The sequence below is a fragment of the Calypte anna genome, chromosome 5 (genome assembly GCF_003957555.1).
Source record: "Calypte anna isolate BGI_N300 chromosome 5, bCalAnn1_v1.p, whole genome shotgun sequence".
In the NCBI taxonomy this organism is placed as follows: domain Eukaryota; kingdom Metazoa; phylum Chordata; class Aves; order Apodiformes; family Trochilidae; genus Calypte; species Calypte anna.
In genome coordinates, this window is record NC_044250.1 from 11,371,627 (window position 1) to 11,394,689 (window position 23,063).

Consider the following 23,063-nt stretch of genomic DNA (forward strand, 5'->3'; position numbering starts at 1 on the left):
CAGGCAGGCAGGGGACTGGGGTGTGACAGCCACTTTGCCACAAACATCTCCACAGAGCACAAAAGTGAAAGACCATAAACTTGGGTTTAAATCCTCCTTCAACTTTTCTATTTCCTGAAAAACACTCTGTACACACACTCACCTGCATGCTTGCCCATGCTTGTGCATGTTCACCCTCACCAGGGTGTATGTACACTGATGCATCCTCACCTTCACCCACACACCCATTTGCTCACACAGACTGACTCCTGCCCTGCCTCCTGCCCAAGCTCACATACATAGCTTATACCAACACAGATGTCTTCATTCTTAAGCAAGGTATTGCTCCTCTTTAGTCTTCTCTTTGCAACTTTTCTATGTTGCTTCAAGTCTGAAATTATCCCCATCTTCTACAAGTATTCACATTCTTCTACACCTTAAAAACAGTGACATCTCTGGGGGTTGTTTTGGTTTCGTTTTTTTTTTAAACCAGGCTTTTTCCCCTTAATTGTTCTTTCCCTCTGAATATATAATTGGTCTGATCTTCCCTTAGTTCTAACTAGAAGCATTTTGGAGGAGAGATCACTCTTGTTTCTCCAACTACATCTCCTTCTTTGTTTCTAAAGGGGTTTCAGTAAATGTGCGTGTAAATATCCTTCCTCTATGAAATACAAACTGTGTATTTCATTTTTTAATCGGTTCAGAGATGACATTTTCAAGGAAACTCCCTGCTCTGATCTCTAACCTGAAGTCTTGAGTCACAGGCTTGCCAATTTAGAAAAATATATCTTCTAAAATCTTACAGAAATGTAAACAAGTAATCAAAAGGAAGTAGGCCTAGACTTAAACATGCTTAAATATTTTGCTGCCTCAGGGTCTAGATGTTACTATTTATATACAGCTATTTGATAATTTTTTTTAAGAATTGCTGAATTTAAAAGCTGAATCTGATGAAGCATGTTTACTTTTATAAAGCAAGTCCATCTGAAACAGAATCTTCTTTGATCAGATTTATTACTACAATTTAATATTTTTGTTCTGCAGTAGTCACTTCATTGAGATTCAGGAAATAATTTTTTATATTGTAAAAACATTTGTTGCTCCTCAGCCTAGTAAATTTTTTTAATTTCAGCTAATCACATGCAATGACCAGAAGTGGCTCCACCAAGGCTCCAAACTGCAGGCTCTCCTAGTGACAAACAGGCACATTTCCTCCATGGCTGGGGTCCTGATGCCATATGTGCCCCAGGTAATGGGGCATAGCCCAAGAAAAGCATGGATTGTGGAGAACCCTACTCTGAGGTTCTTCACCTTTCAGTTAAAACAGATTCCAGCCCAAAATGAAGCAGCCACATAGTGTTTGGAGAGTGAAAAGCAAGTAGCTTAACTAACTAGGCTATGGTACTTATCAGTTTGTGCTTGAGAGAGGGTGAAAACAATATTGAAATTGTCAAAGCAGTGATAGAAATCTTCTCCACTCCAAGCAGCAGGCCTTACAATAACATGGGATCTGTAAGAAGGAAAAAAAAATAAATTATCATCTTTTACCTGTTGGTTATTTGTTTCTAAAACTACAAAATCCTGTGCCTTGTTTTTTCTGTCCACTAAGGGGTGAGATATCTTAATTTTAGTATAAAACAAATGCTACACTGTAAGAGCTCGTTCTTGTTTCATACACATCAGTTTAGTAATGATTCATACTTCTGACTTATGAAACAACAGGTTAGAAAAATTCCCACCTCCCAATCTGAAAGGGGTTCTTAAAAGTGACTGCAATTTTCAGGTCAGAATTTCAACATTTGCATTAAGTTCTATCCAGTCTTTTGTTCTAAACTTTGTTTCCTAGAAAGACTTGTGCTAGCCAAAAGTAATACACAATGCTACTGCAATGCTACAACAGAAAGCTATACCTTACTTTAGTAAACTTGTCAAGGTTGTACAAGGAATAATAAATCATTCCCAAATATCAGTTACTAAAGTAAGACTGCCTACGTATGAGTTAACAACAGAAGATCTGGCAAACTATGAGAGTAATATTCTTCCCTGTGTAAAACACAAACTACACAATTAAAACCAAACCAAACCAAAACAAAACAACATAGCAAACAATTCTTCTACTGCCTTTTTACTCAGGATACTTGTCCCAGCATTTAAATGTGAGGAAGTAATTTTGTTGGGAGAAAACCTAATCCTTTTGAAACAGGAGACAACGCCCACAAAATATGTAACTCTGGTAGACAACAATCTTCTGAAAGCCAGGATATGGCCGTAACTGATAAGCTCATGAAACCAATAACTACAATTGGATAAAGATTTTCTGACTGGTTACGTATACAGAACTAAAAAGGGCAGTACTGACCAAGGAGGATGTGAGCTGTACTTGTACAAACTGTGAAAGATTCCAGGCAGAGAAGCCTGACAGAAAGAAAACCTATGTGCCATACACTAAATTAAGCAGAAAGGCCCCTGAAACAAGCTGCCCTCTCAAGGAGACATAAGCCACAGCTTAATTCTCAAAACCAGTGAATTAATTGCATTCTTGCCTGCCAATTTAATAAGAAGTCATCAGTTCTCCCACACTGGCTAAATTAGGCACTTAAACATGACACTCTTAACTTCACAATCACTATTTTATTTCCACTTCAGGTCTGTGGTTATGCCTAGTAACTCATTACTGTCAGGAAACACAGCAAATGGCTTTAGCAGTCTCAGCTTTGTGGCCAGCAGGTACTTGTAGACACCACAGGAAACCACAGGTTGTGCTAGTTAAGCATGAATTTTTCAATACCAGCTTCACCAGGGTGATATGGGGAAAAAACCCTCTTCTCATTTCTAGGTACTTTTTCCTATCTCAAATGAAACAAGTTATGACATGGCTCCTGTCACTACTGCTCCTGATAAACACACACACCCCCACACACAAAGTACTTAAGCACCAGCCTTGAAGTTATCAGCTTACTCAGTGGTTAAAGCACAAACTAATACTCATAAGTCAACTTTTTTACCCTGAGATAATAACACTTGCTACTGCCAATGGCAAAAATAGCATCTGTCACTGTGCTTCCAAGAGCAGAAACTGAAAGGGAGGTTTAGGAAGCCAGAGTTTGGGACTGCTGCTTCATAGATATTTGACTCCTAACTCTTCGTTGTGCTGTTAGGAGTTTAAATATCAATTACCTTCCACAAAATAAAAATAACAGTGAAAAGCATCAAGGACATTGACACACAGGAGCCCTCTTGAAATCCTACTAGATTGTACTAGAGCCGTATAACAAAATGGTAGCCACTGACTGTACTTTCTCCCACTCTTGCCATGCTATTAAGAACACTGCATTAAGAACAGTGTTTCTCAATGTCAGATTTATGTAACTGCTTCTGCTGCAATGCTCAAGTCCTTAGCAGTTTACAAACCTTACAGATTCCTGCATGTTGAAAGTGGAATAACGTTTAAGAACAAATGTCTTCTGAAGCATCTAAAGCAGCAGTCAAGAAGCTTCAGAAGTTGTGTGGCCAAATCCAAGGGAGATGACCCCTAAAAACCAACTCACAAACCCAAAGCAATTAAGGAAAAAATAATAATTAAAAAAAAAAAGGCAAAACCCAGAAAAAGGAGTCTAAATTCCAGTAAGCATGATGCAACCTTGTAACTTAGAAGGAAAAAAACAAACCTGCTTTAGAAATTTAGAAACAAGGCAGGAAATAATACAGCAAACCTTGCAATTGCATTAGAGTGCATTTTAGTCTCACATTATGTACCAAGACAAATTTTCTTGCATTCAGACATATCAGGGATTCTCATGTACCAGCCACTGTCAGACCTGTTGCTTTACAGGCTGTCTGCAAAAACTGGCCATGGACATTTTTACCATTGAATATTTTAAGTCAGCCATTGAAGAGCTTGACATTGTGCCTGACTGAGGAAAACAATGTTGGATGTCCTCTACTACTGACAGCAATAAAAACACAGCTCCACACAGCTTTTCTCCTCTTGATGTCAACACTTCTTTAAAGAATTTCCATCTCTCCTCCATAATCCATAATCTTTTGCTTGTAGAAAAACAAAATTAAAATTTAAATAACTAAGTACCCAGCAGCAAACTGGCCTATCCTGCAGCTTTGCAAACACCTGCTCAAACACAAAATCCAGCACGAGGTAGGCTATAGTCTTAAAATAAGCTGCAAAAGGTGTGGATGATCATATTCCCAGAAGGCCAACTCTGTCAGCCATGGCCAAACACTGCCCAGAGCACAATGGGTTTTGTTTTCTGCCTCAGCACATAGCATGTAGCCAGCCTATGACAACATGTAGGTGAGAACACGGGGTCTCTGCCACACAGGTAGAGCAAAACCTCCCTGACTGCCCTGACTCACCCTGCAGAGCCTGGGAGATGCCAAAAGGTCTGGTTCCAACTCGCTCTCCTTGTGCAATGCTGGGGTTTGCCCTGACAAAATGCAGAGCTGCAACTTTATAGGTTCTTTTTGCACATACTTGTGGCATGTTTTCCAATAAGCTTTAAGTATCATTGTATGTTTGTTTCAACTATTCCCATCAGAATAACTGTTTAGTTTTTAGCCAGAAGCTGTCTGTGACTACTGACATGTACATAGGAATTTATGCTTCATAAATTCCAGTTCTTCCAGGTCCCAAAAGTGAGAGTTAGGGTTAGCTGACCACAAAACCCTGTTTCTAAAGCAAAAAATGCCATGGAAGAATTATTTTACAGTATAGAACGGTATATGCTTGAGAGATAAAGCTCAAGTAGTGTCAGCCCTATTAATTCAATAGCTTTCTATTACCACAGATGTCCTTATTACCAGTTTAGTTTTCCATCTTTCTTTCACATGCATAATCCAGAAGCTACGATTTCAGCCACCACTTAGGACTCCACTTATTACAACTAAGCATTTGAAACCCAATGAGAGTTTTGGATTTCAGCTTTGTAAATTTGTGCCTAGAATGCACAAATCCCTCAAATTTTTTTTCTCTAATTTTTGTAACTACTGCAACAGTTTCTTAAATGAAACTTAAATGTAGAGAGCAGCCCTGGGAGAACCTGGGAGGTCTAGTGGACAAGTTAACCATGACTCAACAATGTGCCCTGGTGGCCAGGAAGTTCAATGCTATCCTGGCGAGCATCAGGGACAGTGTGGCCAGCAGGTCGAGGGAGTTTTTTCTCCCCCTCTGCTCTGCATTGATGAGTCCACACCTGGAATCCTGTGCCCAGCTCTGTGCCCCCAGTTCAAGAAAAAGAGCTACCGGAGAGAGAGCAGTGAAGGGCTACAGAAATGCACAGGGGGCGGGAGCATCTCTGACGAGGAAAGGCTGAGAGAGCTGTGTCTGTTTTAACCTGGAGGAGCCTGAGGAGGGGGGTTTATCCAAATGCTTATCAATACCCACGGGGCAGGGGCCAGGAGGACGGGACACGATCCTTCTCGGTGCAGCAAGAGGAGGAACGGGCACAAACTGCAGTACAGAAAGTTCCCTCTGAACCTGAGGAGAAAGTTCCACTCGGAGCAGGCTGCCCGGAGAGGTGCTGGAGTCTCCTTGCCTGGAGATACCCAAAACCCGGGTGCGATTCTGTGCCCCCTCCTCTGGCTAAGCCTCATTTATCACCTCCAGAGGACCTCCCAGCCCCTAACATCTGCCAACACATGTTCGCTGGAGTGGCCAACAGGAGAGACAGGGATCCCACAGAGGACACGGGAAGGACCGAGCGAACAACAAACACCTTCTGTCACTCGGCACCGACGTTTCGCCGCCGCTGCCCCCTGCAGCAAACGCGTTCCCGGGAGAGGAGGGATACAGGGAGGAGGGATAGAGGGTACAAGCACCTTCTCCTCCTGCACCGCGGATCAGCGCGGAGCAGCACAGCCCGTTTGGGTGGGGAGGGGAGGGTCCCCTCACGCTGCGCAGGCCCCGGCCCCGCCCTCCCAGGTACGCGCCCGCGTGACGCCAGAGGAGCGCGGCCGATCCCGCCCCCGCGGCGACCGCCACGTCCCTCCTCGGGCAAGCGGAGGGGGGCGGGTCCCGCCCTGCCGCAATCTCCCCTTTGCGTCCGGTCCTGCCCAATCAGAGCCCTCCGCGACGCCCCGGTGGGGGTCAGGCCCGGCCAATCCCCGCGCCTCAAGGGGCGGGACCTCTCTCCATGGCAACGGGAGCCGGAGCCGCCGGGGTGCTGTGGGGTTGCCGCACCGTACTGCACCGAGCTGTACCGAGCTCTACCGCACCGCATCGCCCCGTACGGTACCGTGCCGTGCCGCCCAGAGCCGCCCCGCGGTGCCGAGCCCCGCAGATCCTCAGGAGGACGCCCCCTTCATCCCCGCGATCAGGAGACACCTCGCCCTTAAGCAGCAGCGGCTGCCCTCCCGCCGCAGAAGGACCGAAAGGTAACATCGCCGGTCCCGGGCTGCCCTCGAGGCGGCGGTGTCCCCTCCGGTGGCGAAGGGGGCCGGCGGGAGGCGCCCCGCGGACGCGGAGCGAGGCGGAGGCCTGGGAGCGAGGCAGCTCCTGTCAGGGAGAGCTCGGCCGCCGCGGAGAGGGAGCGGGGCGGGGGGGGCGGTGGTTTGTCCGCCTTCCCGCCTGTCAGGTTTGAAAACGGAGTAACGGTGATGCGGGGAAACGGGGCGCCCCGAGGTGCCCGGGAGGCGGGCGGGAACATCCCGGCGGGGAGAGGGGCTGTCTGGCGGATCGGGGGATGGAGGGGGCGGCAGAGGAGAGCAAGCTAAGTTTGGGGGTGGGAAGGAGGCTCCGCGGGCTGCCCTCCCGCTGCCCCGGGCTGTCTGCAGGGTGCCCGGGCGGCTTTCCAGGAAGTAACACCTCAGCGGCCCCTGAGCGACGTGTAAGCACCGGGAAAAATTAATGCATACCTGGCAGCAGCAGCAGCAGAGTCCTGGCCGGCTGGTAATTACACAACGGCAGGAAAATCTTGGCAGCTTTGTCCAGCAGACGGGACTGGTTTCACTAGCAAATGTCTCGCTTGTGAAGATGGTGTTCACGGTACTATTGCTGGGCGACAGAGGTAACGTGCAGAGGTGTCAGACTCACTGCTCTGCTGGGAAAATATTCCAAAAGGATGAAACGTGGTGGTAGAGAGGTAACTTTTTTCCTGAAGTGAGCATGGCTGTGGTTTCCAGAAGGATTCACGTTTGGCATCGCTTTTTAGTCAGCCTGTGGGAGGAAAAGTATTTGTTAAGTATTTGCTGTGGAGAAATGATGTCCAGTGTTTTACCATCACAGTAACAACAGTGATGTCCCGGTACACCATGGTGTCAGTTTGAGCGTGGAGGTGTGGTTGGGGATTTGTCTGGTTTTCTCCCACTCTAAAGAGTCTTGTAGTTGACTTGGTATCGGTGCAGTTCTGCCCCAAATTCTGAAGTGGCAGTGCCACTCAACTAAGCAGAGTAGCAGGGGAAGCATTACTACTCTAATGACCACATAGGAGATGAAGAGCCACTCAGAAATTGTTTGAAACCATATTTCCTTGTAGTTTTTATGGGCTTCTGCTTAAAACTTGCCAAGTGTTTATGGGAGAAGCCCACAATCCATTTCTGTCTCTTACTGTCCTTTTTTGCACTCATCTTGTACAGTCACAGTGCCACATCCATCATGAGCTGCCACTTATTAACCTGATTTTATACAGTACCTCCTTACTGTGATTTAGCATTTTCCCTCTTAATCACTGCTGTAATGTTTTGGGCAGTGGTAGTATTTAATTTTAGAATAAGAAAAGTAATTATATTTTAAAAATAACAAAAGCCTGTCTTCAAAGAAGTTGTATTGTAGTAGAACAATGTGAATCTCATTGACTTCTAACCAAGAGAATTAAACAAAAAAAAAAAAAAAGAAGAAATGTAAATTCTAAATTAATAATGCCCTTTGGGTCTGCTTAAAACTTCCATTAGCTGTTGGGTATGAAGGCATCTAACGCAGGCATCAGATGTAATTTTGCTGGTGACCTGATGCTATAATACAGCTTGAGATACCATTGTTTGGTATCTGAAATTATGTTCAGGAAACCACATCAAGCAAATAAAAATCGTGCAAAACAAAAAGAATATTTTCTGTAGGGCTAAGGAGAAGTTTCCCTAACTTGGCTGTGGAGTTAGTGTAGTATTGCATAAACTTCTGGTTCATATAAGCCAAGTTAAAAGCTTTCTGTCAAAAGCTTCCCCCAGGTGATCCTCCTGTAACTGAAAGGGGAGAACAGTAGTTCTTCCAGATAACAAAAAAAATAAAATACTGTTATATTGACTCAAATGTCAGAGGTGTGAAAATATTGACTTACACTTCTAGTGATACACTGACTAAACAACAGACAGATTAAATCCTTTATTGTGAAGTTAAAAGCCCGTATCAGAGTTGCCTTGATTTGAGCTCCTGTGCAACAAAGGTGTTTATCTAGGGAGGTATTGTCCTGGTCTGCTTGATTGCTCAGTAAGCAGAACAGATCTCTCTAAAGTCTCTGTAAGACACATTGTAGATACAAGTTTGGAGATAGGGATATGCTTGTAATTAGCTAAAACCATGACCAGCTAAGCCCAAAAGAATTAAATCAGAGGCAAAATAAATGTTAATTTCAACAATTTTTGTTGCTACTTACTCTACATTATTTGACAGTGGAAGAATGAAAGAAACTGCATTTTATTAGAAACTTAAATCCTATTCAATTGTAAATATTCATAAGTAAATCAGGAAATTTATATAGACCCTTTCTTGATTATTTTTCTCATACTTTATAAAAGAACAGTGAGGTGTTTATGCATATTTGGATTCCTAAGAAAGTAAAAATCAATGGCAACTAGCAAATTATGGAAATACTTCCTATTAGGCAGCTAATATTAAGTGCCTAAATATTTGTAAATCTAGCCCATATCAGGAGATCCAGATTTATTCATGTTGGATATTTTTATTTTCTTTCCAAAGAGGGAAAACAGTACCTTGAAGTCCTGCAGCTTTCAAGTTTTACTGTAGCATCATCATTCATTCTTGACTAGAGCAAAATGCATATTAATGTAACAATTGAAATATCTTTGTATTTAAGATTTGAGTTTGAACAAATACTTAGGTTTCACATAGCATATTAGAAACAAGATTGCTTTTTACAACAGCACTGGCAAAGTTGCTTTTCAGGTTTGCACAAAATGAATTAGTGAGATTCGAGGTGTTCTGTTGTATCTTGTTCTCAATTGAAACCAAATTTATAGTACTGGAAGCTGTATTTGTAGTGATAATTATTTTTTAATATGCTTTTGAAGCTGATACAAGTGTTATCAAGTATACATTGAATTTGGTGCAAGTTTTTGTTTGAGCGTTGGCTTCATAAATCTGTTTTTTAGCCAACTTCGTTGGAAAGAATTGATAAAATCATGCAAATTCCTTTTAAAAACAAGACCAATATCTCAGCATTCTTCAGTTAGTAAGATACCTTTGTAGACACTGATATTTATATTTTTCTGAAATGAAATGGCAGGTAGTAATATAAAGATGTATGTGTATTTGTGTGTGTGCACACAGGTTTTTAAACACTGAATCATTAACATTGCAACAAGAAGGAAAAACAATTTTCTTTCCAAACTTATGACAGAACTAAGCACCTGTAGCAGCAGCCGTGTGTTTTGCTTCGTGGCATCTTTATTTCTGGATGTTGCTCTGTAAATACTACTTGATTCTTTCTCACTTGAGCATTCATAGTCTGTGTTACAGTATAGTATCCCCCAGGATTTGGTGACTCATCCAATAAAACAGCTGAAGTGTATTTTTTCTTAAAAGGCTCTGTCAGCAAATGTTGCACAGTTGAGATGTGCTGTCTGTACTGAGAAACTGAAAAAAGAGGCTGTTCTGTTAACCAACTTTTAACTTTAAAGAGAATGAAGCAGCTTAAGTGCCATGAGAAAAATATAACAAATGCAAATTAAAAGAAAATAATATAAGCAAAATAAAAAGGGGTGAATATAAAGGATTCTACTGCCTTTATGTAGTTAAATAGTACTGTTTTAAATAAAATTACATTTATGTACAGTGTTAAAATGCTTCTTGGAAAAATCAGAAATGTCTCCCAGGGCAGACAATGAGTGGGATGTACTCTAACAAAAGCTTAGGACAGCATGTCCATGTTGAAACCTGTTGAATATTGGCTAGAAAGAAAGAACATCTGAATTGTGAGGTTAATGTACAACTTTGATGGAAGGATGATGAAGAGAACACTTACAGCTTGTGTGGGTGGGACATTTACTGAATGAGAAGAGAGGAAAAAATTATGCTTACATATTAACTTTGAAAAGAATCAGTTCTAATTTGGGGAGAAAACTATGCAGGTGTTCCTCTATTTTGAAAGATAACTTGTAAAGGATAACAATTGAACAACAGCTTGTGTAACATTGTAGAAATTAATTTCCTACCTCCAGCAAACCAGCCTAGGTTTAAGGGATTTGTTTATTTGTTTGTGTGTTTGCTTGTTTTAAAGGAGTGACCTAGGAGAAGCTAATCAGACTTTCTGCTTGGATCTGACAGTAGTGCTGACATTCCATCTAAAAACACTCAATATGGCACTTTAAGATAATGAGGAGACCTTGTATAAAAACAGCCTTTAAAAATTAAAGCTGTATTCAGTTGCTAAGTTTTAGTGTTATCTGAGAGCAGAACATGTGGGAAGTAGTTTATTACAGGGGTAGGAATGTAAAGTATGTAGGAATGTAAAAAAAATTCTCATCTGTAGAGTATAATATAATTTATGTTAATTTTTGTGACTCACTCTCGTTCCAGATGAAGTGGCTGTCAGTCCTGCCCCAGCAGTGTATTTTGCTGACATGTCTTCTAATGGTCTTGGAAGCTGTACCCATAGACATAGATAAGACAAAAGTTAAAGGACAAGGCCATGCAGAAGGAGAGAAGGTAGAAAATCCAGTAAGTGTAATGAAATTTATCTAATTAAGTGTTTTTTCCTAATTGTTAGAAACCTGTTAGAGCAAACTCCCTTCCTGAAATGTTCCTTTACTGCTGGTATTAGGCTGTATTGTTGTACAGTCAACCATCTTGTATAGGGAGGTTCCATGTAAATTTTTTCTTTTTAATTTTCTTTCCCCATGACCTGCTATAGATGAGGGGGTACATGGAAGGAATTCCCCAGTTTACAACTGGTAGAATTTCTTACTCTTCCATGGAGACTTTTTTCAAGTGATTGAGTAGTGGCTTAGGAAATTCCACTCAGTGATTCCAGTAGAGTGTTTCAAATAGCACAGTGATGAATTCATTGCACTGTTTAAAAGAGAAACAAGCAGTATGACAGGTGCCTGTGTATGATATGGGTTCCTAAACACTTTTTGCCTCTTCCTTGTTATTTGCTGAAGCAAATGAATTATGAGAGTAAGTTGTTACAGGGCAATGATACCAATCAGAAAAATAAATTTACATAAGAGAGTATAAGGCCTGTGTTGCTGAGATTTGAGTTTCAGTTTAATTGTTGTATTTAAACAAAATTAAATATTGGTTAGTGTATTATTTTCTCAATTTCACCTTATTTTTTGAAGGATACAGGACTGTATTATGATGAATATCTCAGGCAAGTAATAGATGTCTTGGAAACAGATAAGCATTTCAGGGAGAAACTCCAGACTGCTGACATAGAGGAAATAAAGGTAGGTACAAAAAAAAGAGCAAAATTAATGTTAATTAAATTCATAATAATGAGCCATGTACATTGTATTCTTTCCTCCTTTCTTCATACTCCTCTCAATTTGTGTGAGCTTAAATTTCCTTGGATTTTATTTACTTAGGTATTTAACTCTTATTAGATCTTTGTCTTTAGCCAAGGGACAGCACAACTTCTGTCTGTTAAAAGTTTTCCATAACATAAAAGCCCCTCCAGCAATATATACTTGAATGCATAGTTTCTGTCCTCTGCCTTTATGCTCAAAAAACATTCATGCACACCAAAACTGCTGGAAACACAGCTTTCACTCACTGTTGCTTGCTGAGTAATTTGAAGCACTGTTTTGCACCTAAAGGTGTATCTGCCTTGTGAGGCTAAGCAGTGTGTCACCAGTGAGTATGAAGGCATGGAAGGGAATTACAGGAAAGTCAGATTTTGAAGTCTGAGGAAATTGAGGGGTTGTGCTAGAGTTAAAGCCAGTCTGTATAGGAATAAAGGAATCCTGTGGCTCTCTCCATACTATCCTTTCTTTTGTGCCAATCTACATAGCATTTTTTTCAAAACGTCACCACATTCTTGTCTTTTCTGCTTTAGTTCCTGGCTCTAGCTGGTGGCTGTTCTGTATTCCCCTTTATGAGCTAGAAATTCAGCAAGGGACAGGTAGGAAACAGATTAAAGTGACAGACTTAAGGAGGAGATCCTGCCTTTTCCATTTCCTTTAATGTCTCATGTTGCCATCAGCAGCTTTTGGCTCCTTTTTCTTCCGTGCTACATCTCATGTAACACTTGAAGGTTACCATCCATTTCCAGATCCTGATAAATATTTTTGAAGTACACATGGTGGCTGTTTCTCTGCTTTTACTTTCTGTCAAGTCACAGGTGTCATCAAGTGGAAGAAACAGCACTTTGTGTGCATCTCACTGTTCTTTTGAGCTAATTTGAGAATATTTGATCAAGAAATTTGTCACTTCAGAAACATGATTAGGTATTGCTGCTTCAAGGTCATGCTTTTGCTCTTTGGAGGAGCAAGATACTCAGAAATTCTCTTTTCAGACAGCTTTTCAGATTTCTGTTTCTATAACCATAGACTGAAAAAATGTTTATTCTGCTTTTTGAAAAATTGTTGATATTCTTACAGTGTGGGTTACAGTCTAGCAGCTCATGTCTAATGGGAATTTTAAAGGCTACTTTCTTCTAGTTTTTGTACATTACTTTTGTTTTTTTGACAGAGTGGAAAACTAAGCAAAGAGCTTGATTTAGTAAGCCACCATGTGAGAACACGTCTGGATGAACTAAAAAGACAAGAGGTGGCAAGATTAAGAATGTTAATTAAAGCTAAAATGGATTCTGTTCAAGGTAAGAAGGCAAAACTTAACTGGATGAGTTAACAGGTAGGAGTGTGTTGGAGAAGTGCCCAAAGTCCATCAGTGATGCTTTGCTGTCAACAATAATGACTGTAAGCTGAAAGTGAGTGCTCTTTCAGGGCTGGACTAGGGCCAGTAAAGCACCATCTTTATAGGAAACTGAGGAGACAAGAAAATCCACCTGTGTTTTATAAGTAACTAAACTTGATTCTGGCAATGTATTTTTCTTCTAATCCTTTTTCAACATCTTTTTATTTTTGTAGTATATCAAGTTATAGATTACTCACTAAGAGCTAGTAACATGGTAGCACTGAGTTTAAGAATAAAACATGACATAGCATTTCATGTCTTTACAGGGTAGAAAATGAATTTTACAGTCAATTAAGACAAAAGGTTTTCCTTCTTCTCTTTCTAAGACTCTTTCCTGTCAATCAGAGTTACTTACAGATTTAATAAGAACAATAAACATCTCAGTTTAGAAGATTGTTTTTCTTAGTTTTGGGGAAATCTGAAGTTCCTGAATAAGGAAGAACAGTTGGAGTGAAAAAAAATTCTCCATAGCATTTTCTTAATTGCTAATGAAATCATACAGACTCAGGCAATTTCTCTTAATGAATACAGGTTTCTAATGGTTCTGAGTGCTGTATAATTGTTGGTAAATGGTCCTATCCATTTTTATTTCTTACTACTGAAGAATTTTTAAGTTTACATTTAGAATTAATTCTGTGAATTTCTTAGTAGTGGTTTCTTTTTGAAGAGAATTAGTTGCTCATAAACAAAGATCCTAATGATGGACTGTATGATCTTGTCTCTGATACCCTGTTTTTCACAAAGAAGCTCCAATAAAAAGGGCTTAATTTGCCTTTGTAGATAACTATTGCATTTATATTTGCCTGATGTAGATACTGCAGTGTTGCTTCTAAAGTGAAAAAATTATTTAGTCATCAGGGAGCCTGAGGTACTTCCAAGCACAAGTTTCCATATGCAAATTTTTAACTCCCTGATCTTGTTTGTTTTCAAACTTATTTTAATATTTTACATTTGTACCTTATTCTTTCAGACACAGGTATAGACCATCAGGCTCTCCTGAAACAGTTTGAGCACCTGAACCATCAAAATCCTGATACATTTGAGCCTAAAGACTTAGATATGTTAATCAAAGCAGTAAGTACTAAATACTGTTGGGGGTTTTGATATTAATTATTATGGTTTTTTTCTCAGTTAAAGGGAAATCCTTCTTTACATACATCACTTTTTTATAAATGGAATAGCTTTTATTTTCAGGAAAAAAGTCATCTGTCTCTATTGCACACTTGAGAGCTGTTGGTAGTGTACATTATACTAAAGCACCCATAAATTTTGTGGTGGCATCTAAACAGGGCTTGCATTCATGTACCAGTACAGACAACTTCAGGAAAAAAATACACCTTCCTGGGAGTATTTAAATAAAATACAGTTTTGACAGAGGTATATTTTCCCCAGTTGTATTTTCTGATTTCTCTTTCTAAATGATTTAGTTGTATCACAGAATGGCATAAGTAATCATCCTTAAGTGAGCCATTTGAACTTCAGGGTCTATTTACATATATGTCAAGCTGAAGAACCACAGCAGTGTAGAATTGAGAATCTCAATATTAGAAATAGCATGTGCTGGGCATGGGATTTTATGTTTATTTAGCAGATTCAGTATCAATCACAGGTGGGAGGCAGGTGTGCAGAACATGTTTGTTGAGCAGATGCAGTTCAGCTAAGCATGGCATGGCTTTTGTCAGCTGCTGGAAAAAATACCCTTCCCTTTAGTCTCAGATATGCTTCAGAGAGCACTGCATGTCTGACATGAGGATTTGACAGTTTTCATAATTTCACAATAAATTGAAAGAAAAGGTAAGGTATATTTTAAGCTTTCTGTAATTTTTGTGGATTTTTTTTCACCCTTGGAAAATGTTCTCAATTTTCTGGAAAGTTATTTTCTACTAAAATATTTCAAAGTTTCTTGCCATTTCTAAGCATCACTTCTGGGAATATTTCTGGTTGGCTAGGAGAAGCATGTCCTCAGCAGGGCAGTTCTCTCACCTAAGGTGTTATTTTTCTTTTCTCATTTCTCAGCTGAAATACTGACAGTGTAATGGGCATGTTAGGGGGGGTCTTTGCTTTGAAATTGTTTTTGAAAAGTTACAGTGAATCTGAAAATGAGAATGTAAATAATGGTGATACTGTATCAAGTACAAACATGTTACTTTGAAAAGCACTACCAAAAAACATCCTTTAATACCTTAAGCTGTCCGAAACTCTATACAAGTTCTTGTCAGAAATTCTCCCCTCACACCCTTACTATCCCTATAATTGTTTGGGTTTTTTACTTAATCTGTATTAAGCTACTGCAGACTGACTCAAATTAATAACAAATTTTTCATTAAACTATAGGATAACCTACAAATGCTCTTATTCTGAAATGAACAAGGTCTAAAAGATGCTGTTTGAAACTGTGCTTTGGTTAGTATGGAAAATGATTAATTTATCATTAGTTGATAAGAAAGGACACTCTCATGCCTTCCTACACTACTGTGTAGTTGTGAAAACTGTCTAGCAGCTGGAACCCTTGCAAATTCTGTAAAAAGAGGAAGGTGAGAAGAGTTGGTTTCATATCACTGTCACGTGAAAGGAAACCCTCATCCACTCTACCTCTTGTTTGAAAGGAGAATGGCAATATGGGCAGCCTTGCCCACAGATCTGAACAATACAGTGGTTTTAATGTCATATGTGTTAACATAATCATGTGACATAATCCTATGTCTACACATGTTCATGTTTTTAGGCCACAAATGACCTGGAAAACTATGATAAGACCCGACATGAGGAGTTTAAGAAATATGAGATGATGAAAGAGCATGAGAGGAGGGAGTATTTGAAAACACTGGATGAAGAAAAGAGGCAGCGAGAGGAGTCCAAATTTGAGGAGATGAAGAAAAAGCATGGAGATCATCCTAAAGTTCACCATCCTGTAAGGCCATGGTCTGTTCTTACACAAGTGGTTGGAAGCTTTCCTTTCCAGAGAGCAAAAGCTAGTAAAGAGAAGGGGATCTCTTGTTTGTTCTCAGCATTTGCATCTTCTCATTGACATAGGAGCAGTGTGGGAACAGTGCTGGGAGCATTAGAAAAGCTGCTACATACACCATGTTTTTTTCTGTGGAACATGCTGTTTTGCTAGCAGTACTACTATTTACAAAAAAAGGTAAAATTGTTGAATTAGAAGGCAGAACAGTATTCAGCTCTGTAAGGATGTCTTAGTGGTATGCCTGGACTGCAAAGAAATGCATCACAGCACTGCTTGCTCTAGAGAAGGCAAACTGATTTAACTCCTTGCAGCCAGGGTTCCCAGATGTGCCTCTGGGGCCATAACTGAGTATTACAGGTGTTCACATCCACAGAATAAGCATTTCCTTGACACTTCCTCTTTCTCAGGCCCATTCTGTCTCATGAAAGAGTAAGACCTGACCAAAAGGGAATTAAAGAAAATTCTATTGATTCCATTTGCAGCATGACTAGTAAGAAAATAATAATGCAGAAAAATTACATTTAATCATCTTTTGAATGGTTTTTCTTTGTAACCAATCTCTAGGGAAGCAAAGATCAACTGAAAGAGGTGTGGGAAGAAGCAGATGGACTAGATCCTAATGAATTTGACCCCAAAACATTTTTCAAATTACACGGTAAGAAGTTCAAGTTTAACTTAATAGAAAAGACCTTTTGTTATCTTCTGCTGAGGGCAAGTTTGTCATATGCCAGGGTGAAGACTTGTACCTCAAGCAATTTGCAGAAATCTGAAGAGTATAGAGAAGAAAATGCTTATGAGTTATTTCTAAGTTTTAACTAACTGCAAAGTTACATGAGGTTTAAAAGTTGAAAACAGAGTTTTGTTTAACTGTTCCTAAAATCATACAGGCAATAGTCAGTGGTGATTCCTCAGGCAAGTATAGGTAGAGGGCTGTCCATAACTATAAATTTTCTTATACATTGCATACTAGGAATAAGTCTTCAGAGGTGTGTGTGGGAAAACTTGATTTCTCATCATCTCATCTGCAGATAAGTGCCAGACACCCCTTATCAGTGGTCACAGAAATGCCAACCCTCTTCAGAAGTTTCAAGATTCTCTTAATAAAGCCAGATGCCCCAAACCAAAACGCCCTCAGTGCTAGCTCTCTATAATTCTGAGCAGTGTGCAGCTAGAGGCTATAAAACAGTAGGAGAGATGAAGATGCATTTCAATGAGCACTTGCTTTAAATGTGATTATATGTGTAAGAAGCCTTATATTCTGACATTGTTAAATGCTTTGTTATAAAGCACCCTTAATCAAGTCCTTCCTGTTACTGAGCTGTGAAGGGTTGAGCAATATATAGAATTTGACTGATTCCAAATATGGTAAATTAACTAAAGAAAAGTGTTTCAGCTTGAGTCTGAACTTTTCTTTTAGTTTATAAAATGGATAAATACTAGAGCTATTAAACCTTTTCTTCTTTAAGGAAAGATCTTAAAAAATAATTTTCTGAAATTATTAGCTTTTTTGTGCAAATATCACTAGAAGAGAAATAGCTGAAATAACCTTTTACCTGAGAGCTTAGTGTGTAAAAGAACTTAAAGACAATTAAACAAAATTGTTGTATAATAACATTTATCTGAAGTTCATCTGAACATTTGTCTTTCAGTTTCAGAGGCAGTATAACAATATTCAGAGTAGAATGTAGAGCAAAAGATTCACCATGTAATGGAAAAGGTCATATTACAGTGATCTCTTCTCCAGAGCTGCATATTTATATAGATTTTCCCATAATTGTTTAGATATTTTGGAGTCATACTGTTGGTTAACAAAGCTTTTCCATAGATTTTTGTTTCTCCTGAACCTATTCACAGATGTAGTTATTAAACTGGGACAACTTATTCTCAGCAACAATTTTTGGCAGTTGCACTTCCTGCAGTTTTGTTATGACCTATTTCAGTTTGCTAATCTAAGAAGCAGGAGGATTGCTCCAGGCCTGTCCAACTAAACAACCAAAAAGGGCAATACAGGTCAACCAGTGCCTGATAAAAACAACTTTTGTAACCATCTTGTTAAATGAGGTTTTTAATCATAGAGAACTATTACACATATCACTTCCTGTGCATACTGAACTTGTATTTTCAACACTTCTTTTTGTAGATGTCAATAATGATGGTTTTCTGGATGAACAAGAATTAGAAGCCCTATTTACTAAAGAGGTAAAAAAAAAAGTTCAGAAACTTGGTTTTAGTAAATGGTTACAGGGATGTCTGTATTTTTTCCAAGTATATTTGAGGACTTAGGGCAAGTTTTGTGCATCCTTATGTTTCTACCAAAGTGCAAAAACATAAGCAAGGAAAACACTGTAGTTGAAGAAGAATATTAAGCACTCAATTTGACTTGTGATATCCTGAATACATACAGGGTCAGTTGCATGCTCTGGTGGAAAAGCTACTCTCTCCTGTTCCAGAAACCTCACGGAAACTGCCTGCTTTCAATCAAATCAGGACTGTGCATGCCATGCTCAATTTACTGTAATGTCCACAGCACTGAATTACAACAGACTGCACAAATTAACTGAAAACTTCATTCTCATCAATGAAAGGCTCACTTGTTGCTTAAATACTGTGCTAAAAGAGGAGAATTACACACACTCTCTGTTGGAAAAAATTGGAATTCATGTTTTTAGCAGTCTTGCACTACTGTTCCAAATATGCTCTGTCATTTGAACGAGCAGCCCTTTCTCCAAACTAATATTTGCTAATTTTGAATTTCAGCTAGAGAAAGTTTATGATCCCAAAAATGAAGAGGATGACATGGTTGAAATGGAAGAAGAAAGGCTGAGAATGAGAGAACACGTAATGAATGAGGTGGGGACTGATTTCCTTTCCTCCTTTATCAAAGAAACACAGTTCTCCTAACATGGAGAGTTCTCCAAATACAGCATAAAGAGGTGACCTGACACACTGAATGCTCTTTGTGCTGGGATTCACATAAAGCTACAATTCTCAAGCCCTATCCCCATATTCTGATGTAAATGCCAAGCTGCAATAGAAATTCCTTGTGAGTTTTGTGTCAGTGAAGATGCTAAATATGCTTTTTCACTTGGCAAATGGGTAAGATTTACATGTGAGAAGAGGGAGGTGAGCAAGGTCTTTGATGTAGCTCCCCTTATCCCATCAGAAGAGAGCTCAGAGTTCAAGGTGTCATTTATGACAGTGAATATCTTTACTGGTTTCAACAGAAAAAAGAAAAGGATGTTTTGAACCACGGTGTTACTCATAGTGCACCTTTTCTGTAGTCAACTCTGTAACTTAAGCTTATTGCAGAAGCAAGCTTAGTATTCTATTAGTCATAGAGGGAATAATTTCCTACCATCCTCTTAAAAGATTCTGACACAATTCAAGTGGTTTGTGGGTGTTTTTGTTTGTTTTAAAACCTCCCTGTCCAACAGTGGAGATTACTCTGAGTCACAATGCCATTACAAAATTATTACCAGAAATCTGCAAAACATTTTGCTCAAAAAAATACAGAATGGCCCTACTGGTGGTGGGGCTGTGACCAAAAGTAACGTTTCCAATAAACCTAATGAATTCTGAACTAAAATGTGAGGATTTACTTTTCATTTTTGTTAAGCTGTATGAGCTTGTGGGAGTTGTGTTCAGAAGATGATGCAGGCAATCCCTTGAATGTGGAACAGTAAAGAAGATGCATGCATAATGAAATTAAACATTAAAACCCATTCTTTTGAGTCGAGTTTAATTTTTTTGCTTCTAACAGGTTGACATCAACAAGGACCGGCTCGTGACTTTGGAAGAGTTCCTGCGAGCCACAGAGAAAAAAGAATTTTTGGAGCCAGATAGCTGGGAGGTAAGGAGAATGTATTGGAAGTGTGACACAGGGTACTATTAGCATCTCTCTAATCAGGAAACCAAGTGGCATTTCTCTGACCTTCACTTTTTTTTTGAGCTCTGTTTTGGTACATGTATGGTTAAGTGCGTTAGTTAAATGCAATGTACAAAACGTTGCAGACTGATGAAATCCAAGTGTAACCTTTGTGGTCCCGGCAGAAAAAGAAAAGGTCTTGCGCCACCCTGTGGATTCTAGAAGAGTTTTGCAAACAAAAAGTGGACATTCTGTGTCAGTCACTTTTAGGGGAAGACCTCAGCTGGAAGCAAGAGAATTTTTTTCTTCTGCCTCTACATCTGTGGTAAAATTTTGCTGAGAAAAGAGCTGAGAAGAAGTTATTTACTGTTTCTTACAGTGAGTGTACTGACCTTTACAGTGTGATGTCTGGGTATTTCAATGAATATTCTGAGGCAGCCTGTTTAGAGAACAGTACAGTTCAGCTAATAATAACTTCAGTGAGACAAAAGTAAAAAACATACATAAGTATTCCTGAAAAAGTATTCACTTTTGTATGTATTGTCATGCAGACACTAGATCAACAGCAGCTCTTCACCGAAGATGAGCTGAAGGAATTTGAAAGTCATATTTCGCAGCAGGAAGATGAACTTAGAAAGAAGGCAGAAGATCTTCAGAAGCAAAAGGAAGAGCTACAAAGGCAGCATGACCAGCTTCAGGCTCAGAAACAAGAGCTTCAGCAGGTACACTTATGAGAACAGAATTTCTAATTTTTTTTTCTTTTCTGTATAAGCATATTTAACAGTACATGATGATCCCCAACTCTGGAGCATTCTTTCCCTTGATTTCTCGTATGAATCCCAGCTGAATTCTAAACTAATGGTACCACAGCAAAATATAATTGAGTATTCAGGATTAGAACAAGCAGTGCAAGCATCTCAGCTCAGTAGTATATCCACTAACAAAGACTTTACATAATGGCACCAAAATTTGTTTAAAGTGAATTCATTTATGCCACATCAAAGCAAGCTGACAGATTTAGATTTTTCAACTTTGGTATTTTATTTTTCACCAGGTTGTAAAACAGATGGAGCAAAAGAAACTACAGCAAGGGAATCCTCCTGCAGGACCTGCTGGAGAACTGAAATTCCAACCCCGTATGTATTTTTCTGTGTAGATACAGAAACTTTAAAATAAGATCTCCAATGTAAGAGTCATTAAAATTATTTGCTGATGCTGTTTATAAAATGTGGTTCTGATGATGTCTGTAGAGAGGTTCACTAAACTGTTTTTAAGAGGGAATTATGGAACTCTCCTAAAATATTTCTGAAATATCAGTGCTTTTAAGTCCATAATAAAATAAAAAAAGAGTTCTAACTGGAGGCATTAAATGGGCAGAGAAGAAGGACTGGGTTGTGCCATCAGTTTAAAAATATAGAGATCTAGGATATCAAATCTTTCTAAGCCTCCAGAGGAGAACTGAGATGTACAAATGCCCAGGTCTGCCTGATGTTCTGTGCAGCATTACCCATCTCAGAGTGCAGAACAAAGCCAAGTATTTAAACACTTTCAGCAGACCTGTCCTCTGGTCACTTTACCATCAGACAGGACATAACAAAACAAGTTAGTTTTAAACAGAGTGAACAACCAATTGCTTCCAGCCTCTCAAAGGATAGTGTCATAATAAACAATTACATTTGCTTATTGGTGGCAAAGAAGTGGTTAGGTATATATTAGCACTTTTTGTCCATAACACATTGCCCATGTTTTTTTGGGGCTTCACAACATCTCCACTCTGCCATTTATAGTAATTTACATTTTTATTCCACTTCAAAAAGGCTGAAACATTTTTATATGGCTTCATTGGCTTCCTTGTTCATGTGCTAACATTAGCAGTAGGGCTCAAGAACTTCTGCACACTCAACTCAAACATAAGGTTTCAGACTATATCCAGGCAGCCTTTTGAATATTGGAAGATCTGAACTCCTCCTGCAGAGTCAGCAGTGGGATTTTAAACCTTAAATTCTATATTCAGTCATTACAGCTCACTTTGTTGAGTACTCTATCCCTAAGCCACTTAGTTCTGTGAAGAGAAATAAAGACATTTCAGTATCAATTTAATTTCTTTTCTATTGGGTAATCTCAATCTGAGATCACTGTTGGTCACATACAAAATTCTTGATTCCACTTATAGCTCAAAAACTAGAAAGTTGTGTTTTAATGTTCCTACACAAAGTTACAAATGGTTTTATTCTTGTTTTACAGCTGGGGAACATAATGTTGGAGATGCACCAGAACATCCTGCAGGAGGTGGTCAGCCTTTACCACCAGGACATGTCCAAGAACCAGCTTCTAGAACTGATCAAGTTCACCCTTAACCACTTGTGCCTCAAATTTATAGCATCTTTTTTTTTTTTTTTTTTTTTTTTTTTTTTGGGGGTGGGTGGGTGGGGTGGGCAGAGGGGAGTGGGAAGGAAAGGGCAATCAGGAAATCAGAGTGGAACATGAACTCCTTCTTCCCCATACTATAAAATCATTGGGAATGTTAGAGATGAATTATCAATTGGATTTCAATCAATAATTTATTTTCTCTCCCGTGTATCAATGAGAAACACAACAAGGTGATAATTTAGAGTGGAGAAGGGAATTAGGAAAACTATTAATAATAAAGGTTTTTATGGCCAGGGGACTGAGCTGTTGATCTCCTCTCTTACCAAAAGGGAGGAGTCTCTCATTCTGTGTTCAGGCACAAGTGGGAATCATTCTCAAAGAGGAAGCAAGGAACTGGCCTGAATTTCAGTTAGGTCCAGGTTTTGTAGAAACTCTTTCCAGAAATGCAGAGAAGCAAAATATGGGGAAATGAAGACCATAGATAAAGGCCTACCATTTCCAGCACTACCAAACCCTTTCATCTTTGAGACCAAATAAAAATCAAACTTCTAATCCTTAATCACAGAAAATTTGCACTTTCTAAAATCTAAACACAGCAAACAATTATATGGAACAGTGAACGTTTTCCATGTTTACAGAAACCTAAGAATTTCATTGTAAGCTTTCAAAGGGAATATACTTCTGGTGCATTGATCTGAACTGTCCTCCTTGTTGAGATTAATTCTGTGTAGCAACTGAATACTCAACTGGCTGTTGGGATAGTACTTTTGTCCCTGTTTCTT

At 39.3% G+C, this 23,063-nt stretch overlaps 2 protein-coding genes across 2 annotated transcripts in view; one reads left to right on the forward strand and one right to left on the reverse strand.

The window, feature by feature from the left end:
- PIK3C2A (phosphatidylinositol-4-phosphate 3-kinase catalytic subunit type 2 alpha) overlaps positions 1 to 5,796 on the reverse strand; it is a 57,264-nt gene extending 51,468 nt beyond the window's left edge. The window contains exons 1-3 of the mRNA XM_030451487.1: positions 5,709 to 5,796; positions 3,391 to 3,511; positions 143 to 1,489 (exon numbers count right to left, since the gene is read on the reverse strand). The gene's annotated coding sequence lies outside the window, so the exon portion shown is untranslated. The remainder of the gene's footprint in view (positions 1 to 142; positions 1,490 to 3,390; positions 3,512 to 5,708) is intronic.
- A 273-nt stretch (positions 5,797 to 6,069) lies between these two features.
- NUCB2 (nucleobindin 2) lies at positions 6,070 to 22,276 on the forward strand. Its single transcript, XM_008504722.2, has 13 exons — positions 6,070 to 6,366; positions 10,742 to 10,882; positions 11,506 to 11,613; positions 12,857 to 12,983; positions 14,052 to 14,155; positions 15,807 to 15,992; positions 16,611 to 16,701; positions 18,187 to 18,245; positions 18,804 to 18,896; positions 19,807 to 19,896; positions 20,463 to 20,633; positions 20,966 to 21,047; positions 22,156 to 22,276. Exons 2-13 carry the CDS (start codon positions 10,742 to 10,744, stop codon positions 22,266 to 22,268), a joined length of 1,365 nt encoding a protein of 454 aa, XP_008502944.1. The 5' UTR covers positions 6,070 to 6,366; the 3' UTR covers positions 22,269 to 22,276.
- Positions 22,277 to 23,063: the final 787 nt, after the last annotated feature.

What these genes read in the sequence shown, in the direction of transcription:
- NUCB2 (XM_008504722.2), top strand. Translation starts at nt 10,742, where the DNA reads ATGAAGTGGCTGTCAGTCCTGCCCCAGCAGTGTATTTTGCTGACATGT. An exon ending in GAGAGAAGGTAGAAAATCCA is followed by an intron (nt 10,883 to 11,505) that starts GTAAGTGTAATG and finishes TATTTTTTGAAG; the next exon opens with GATACAGGACTGTATTATGA. An exon ending in AGAACTGAAATTCCAACCCC is followed by an intron (nt 21,048 to 22,155) that starts GTATGTATTTTT and finishes CTTGTTTTACAG; the next exon opens with CTGGGGAACATAATGTTGGA.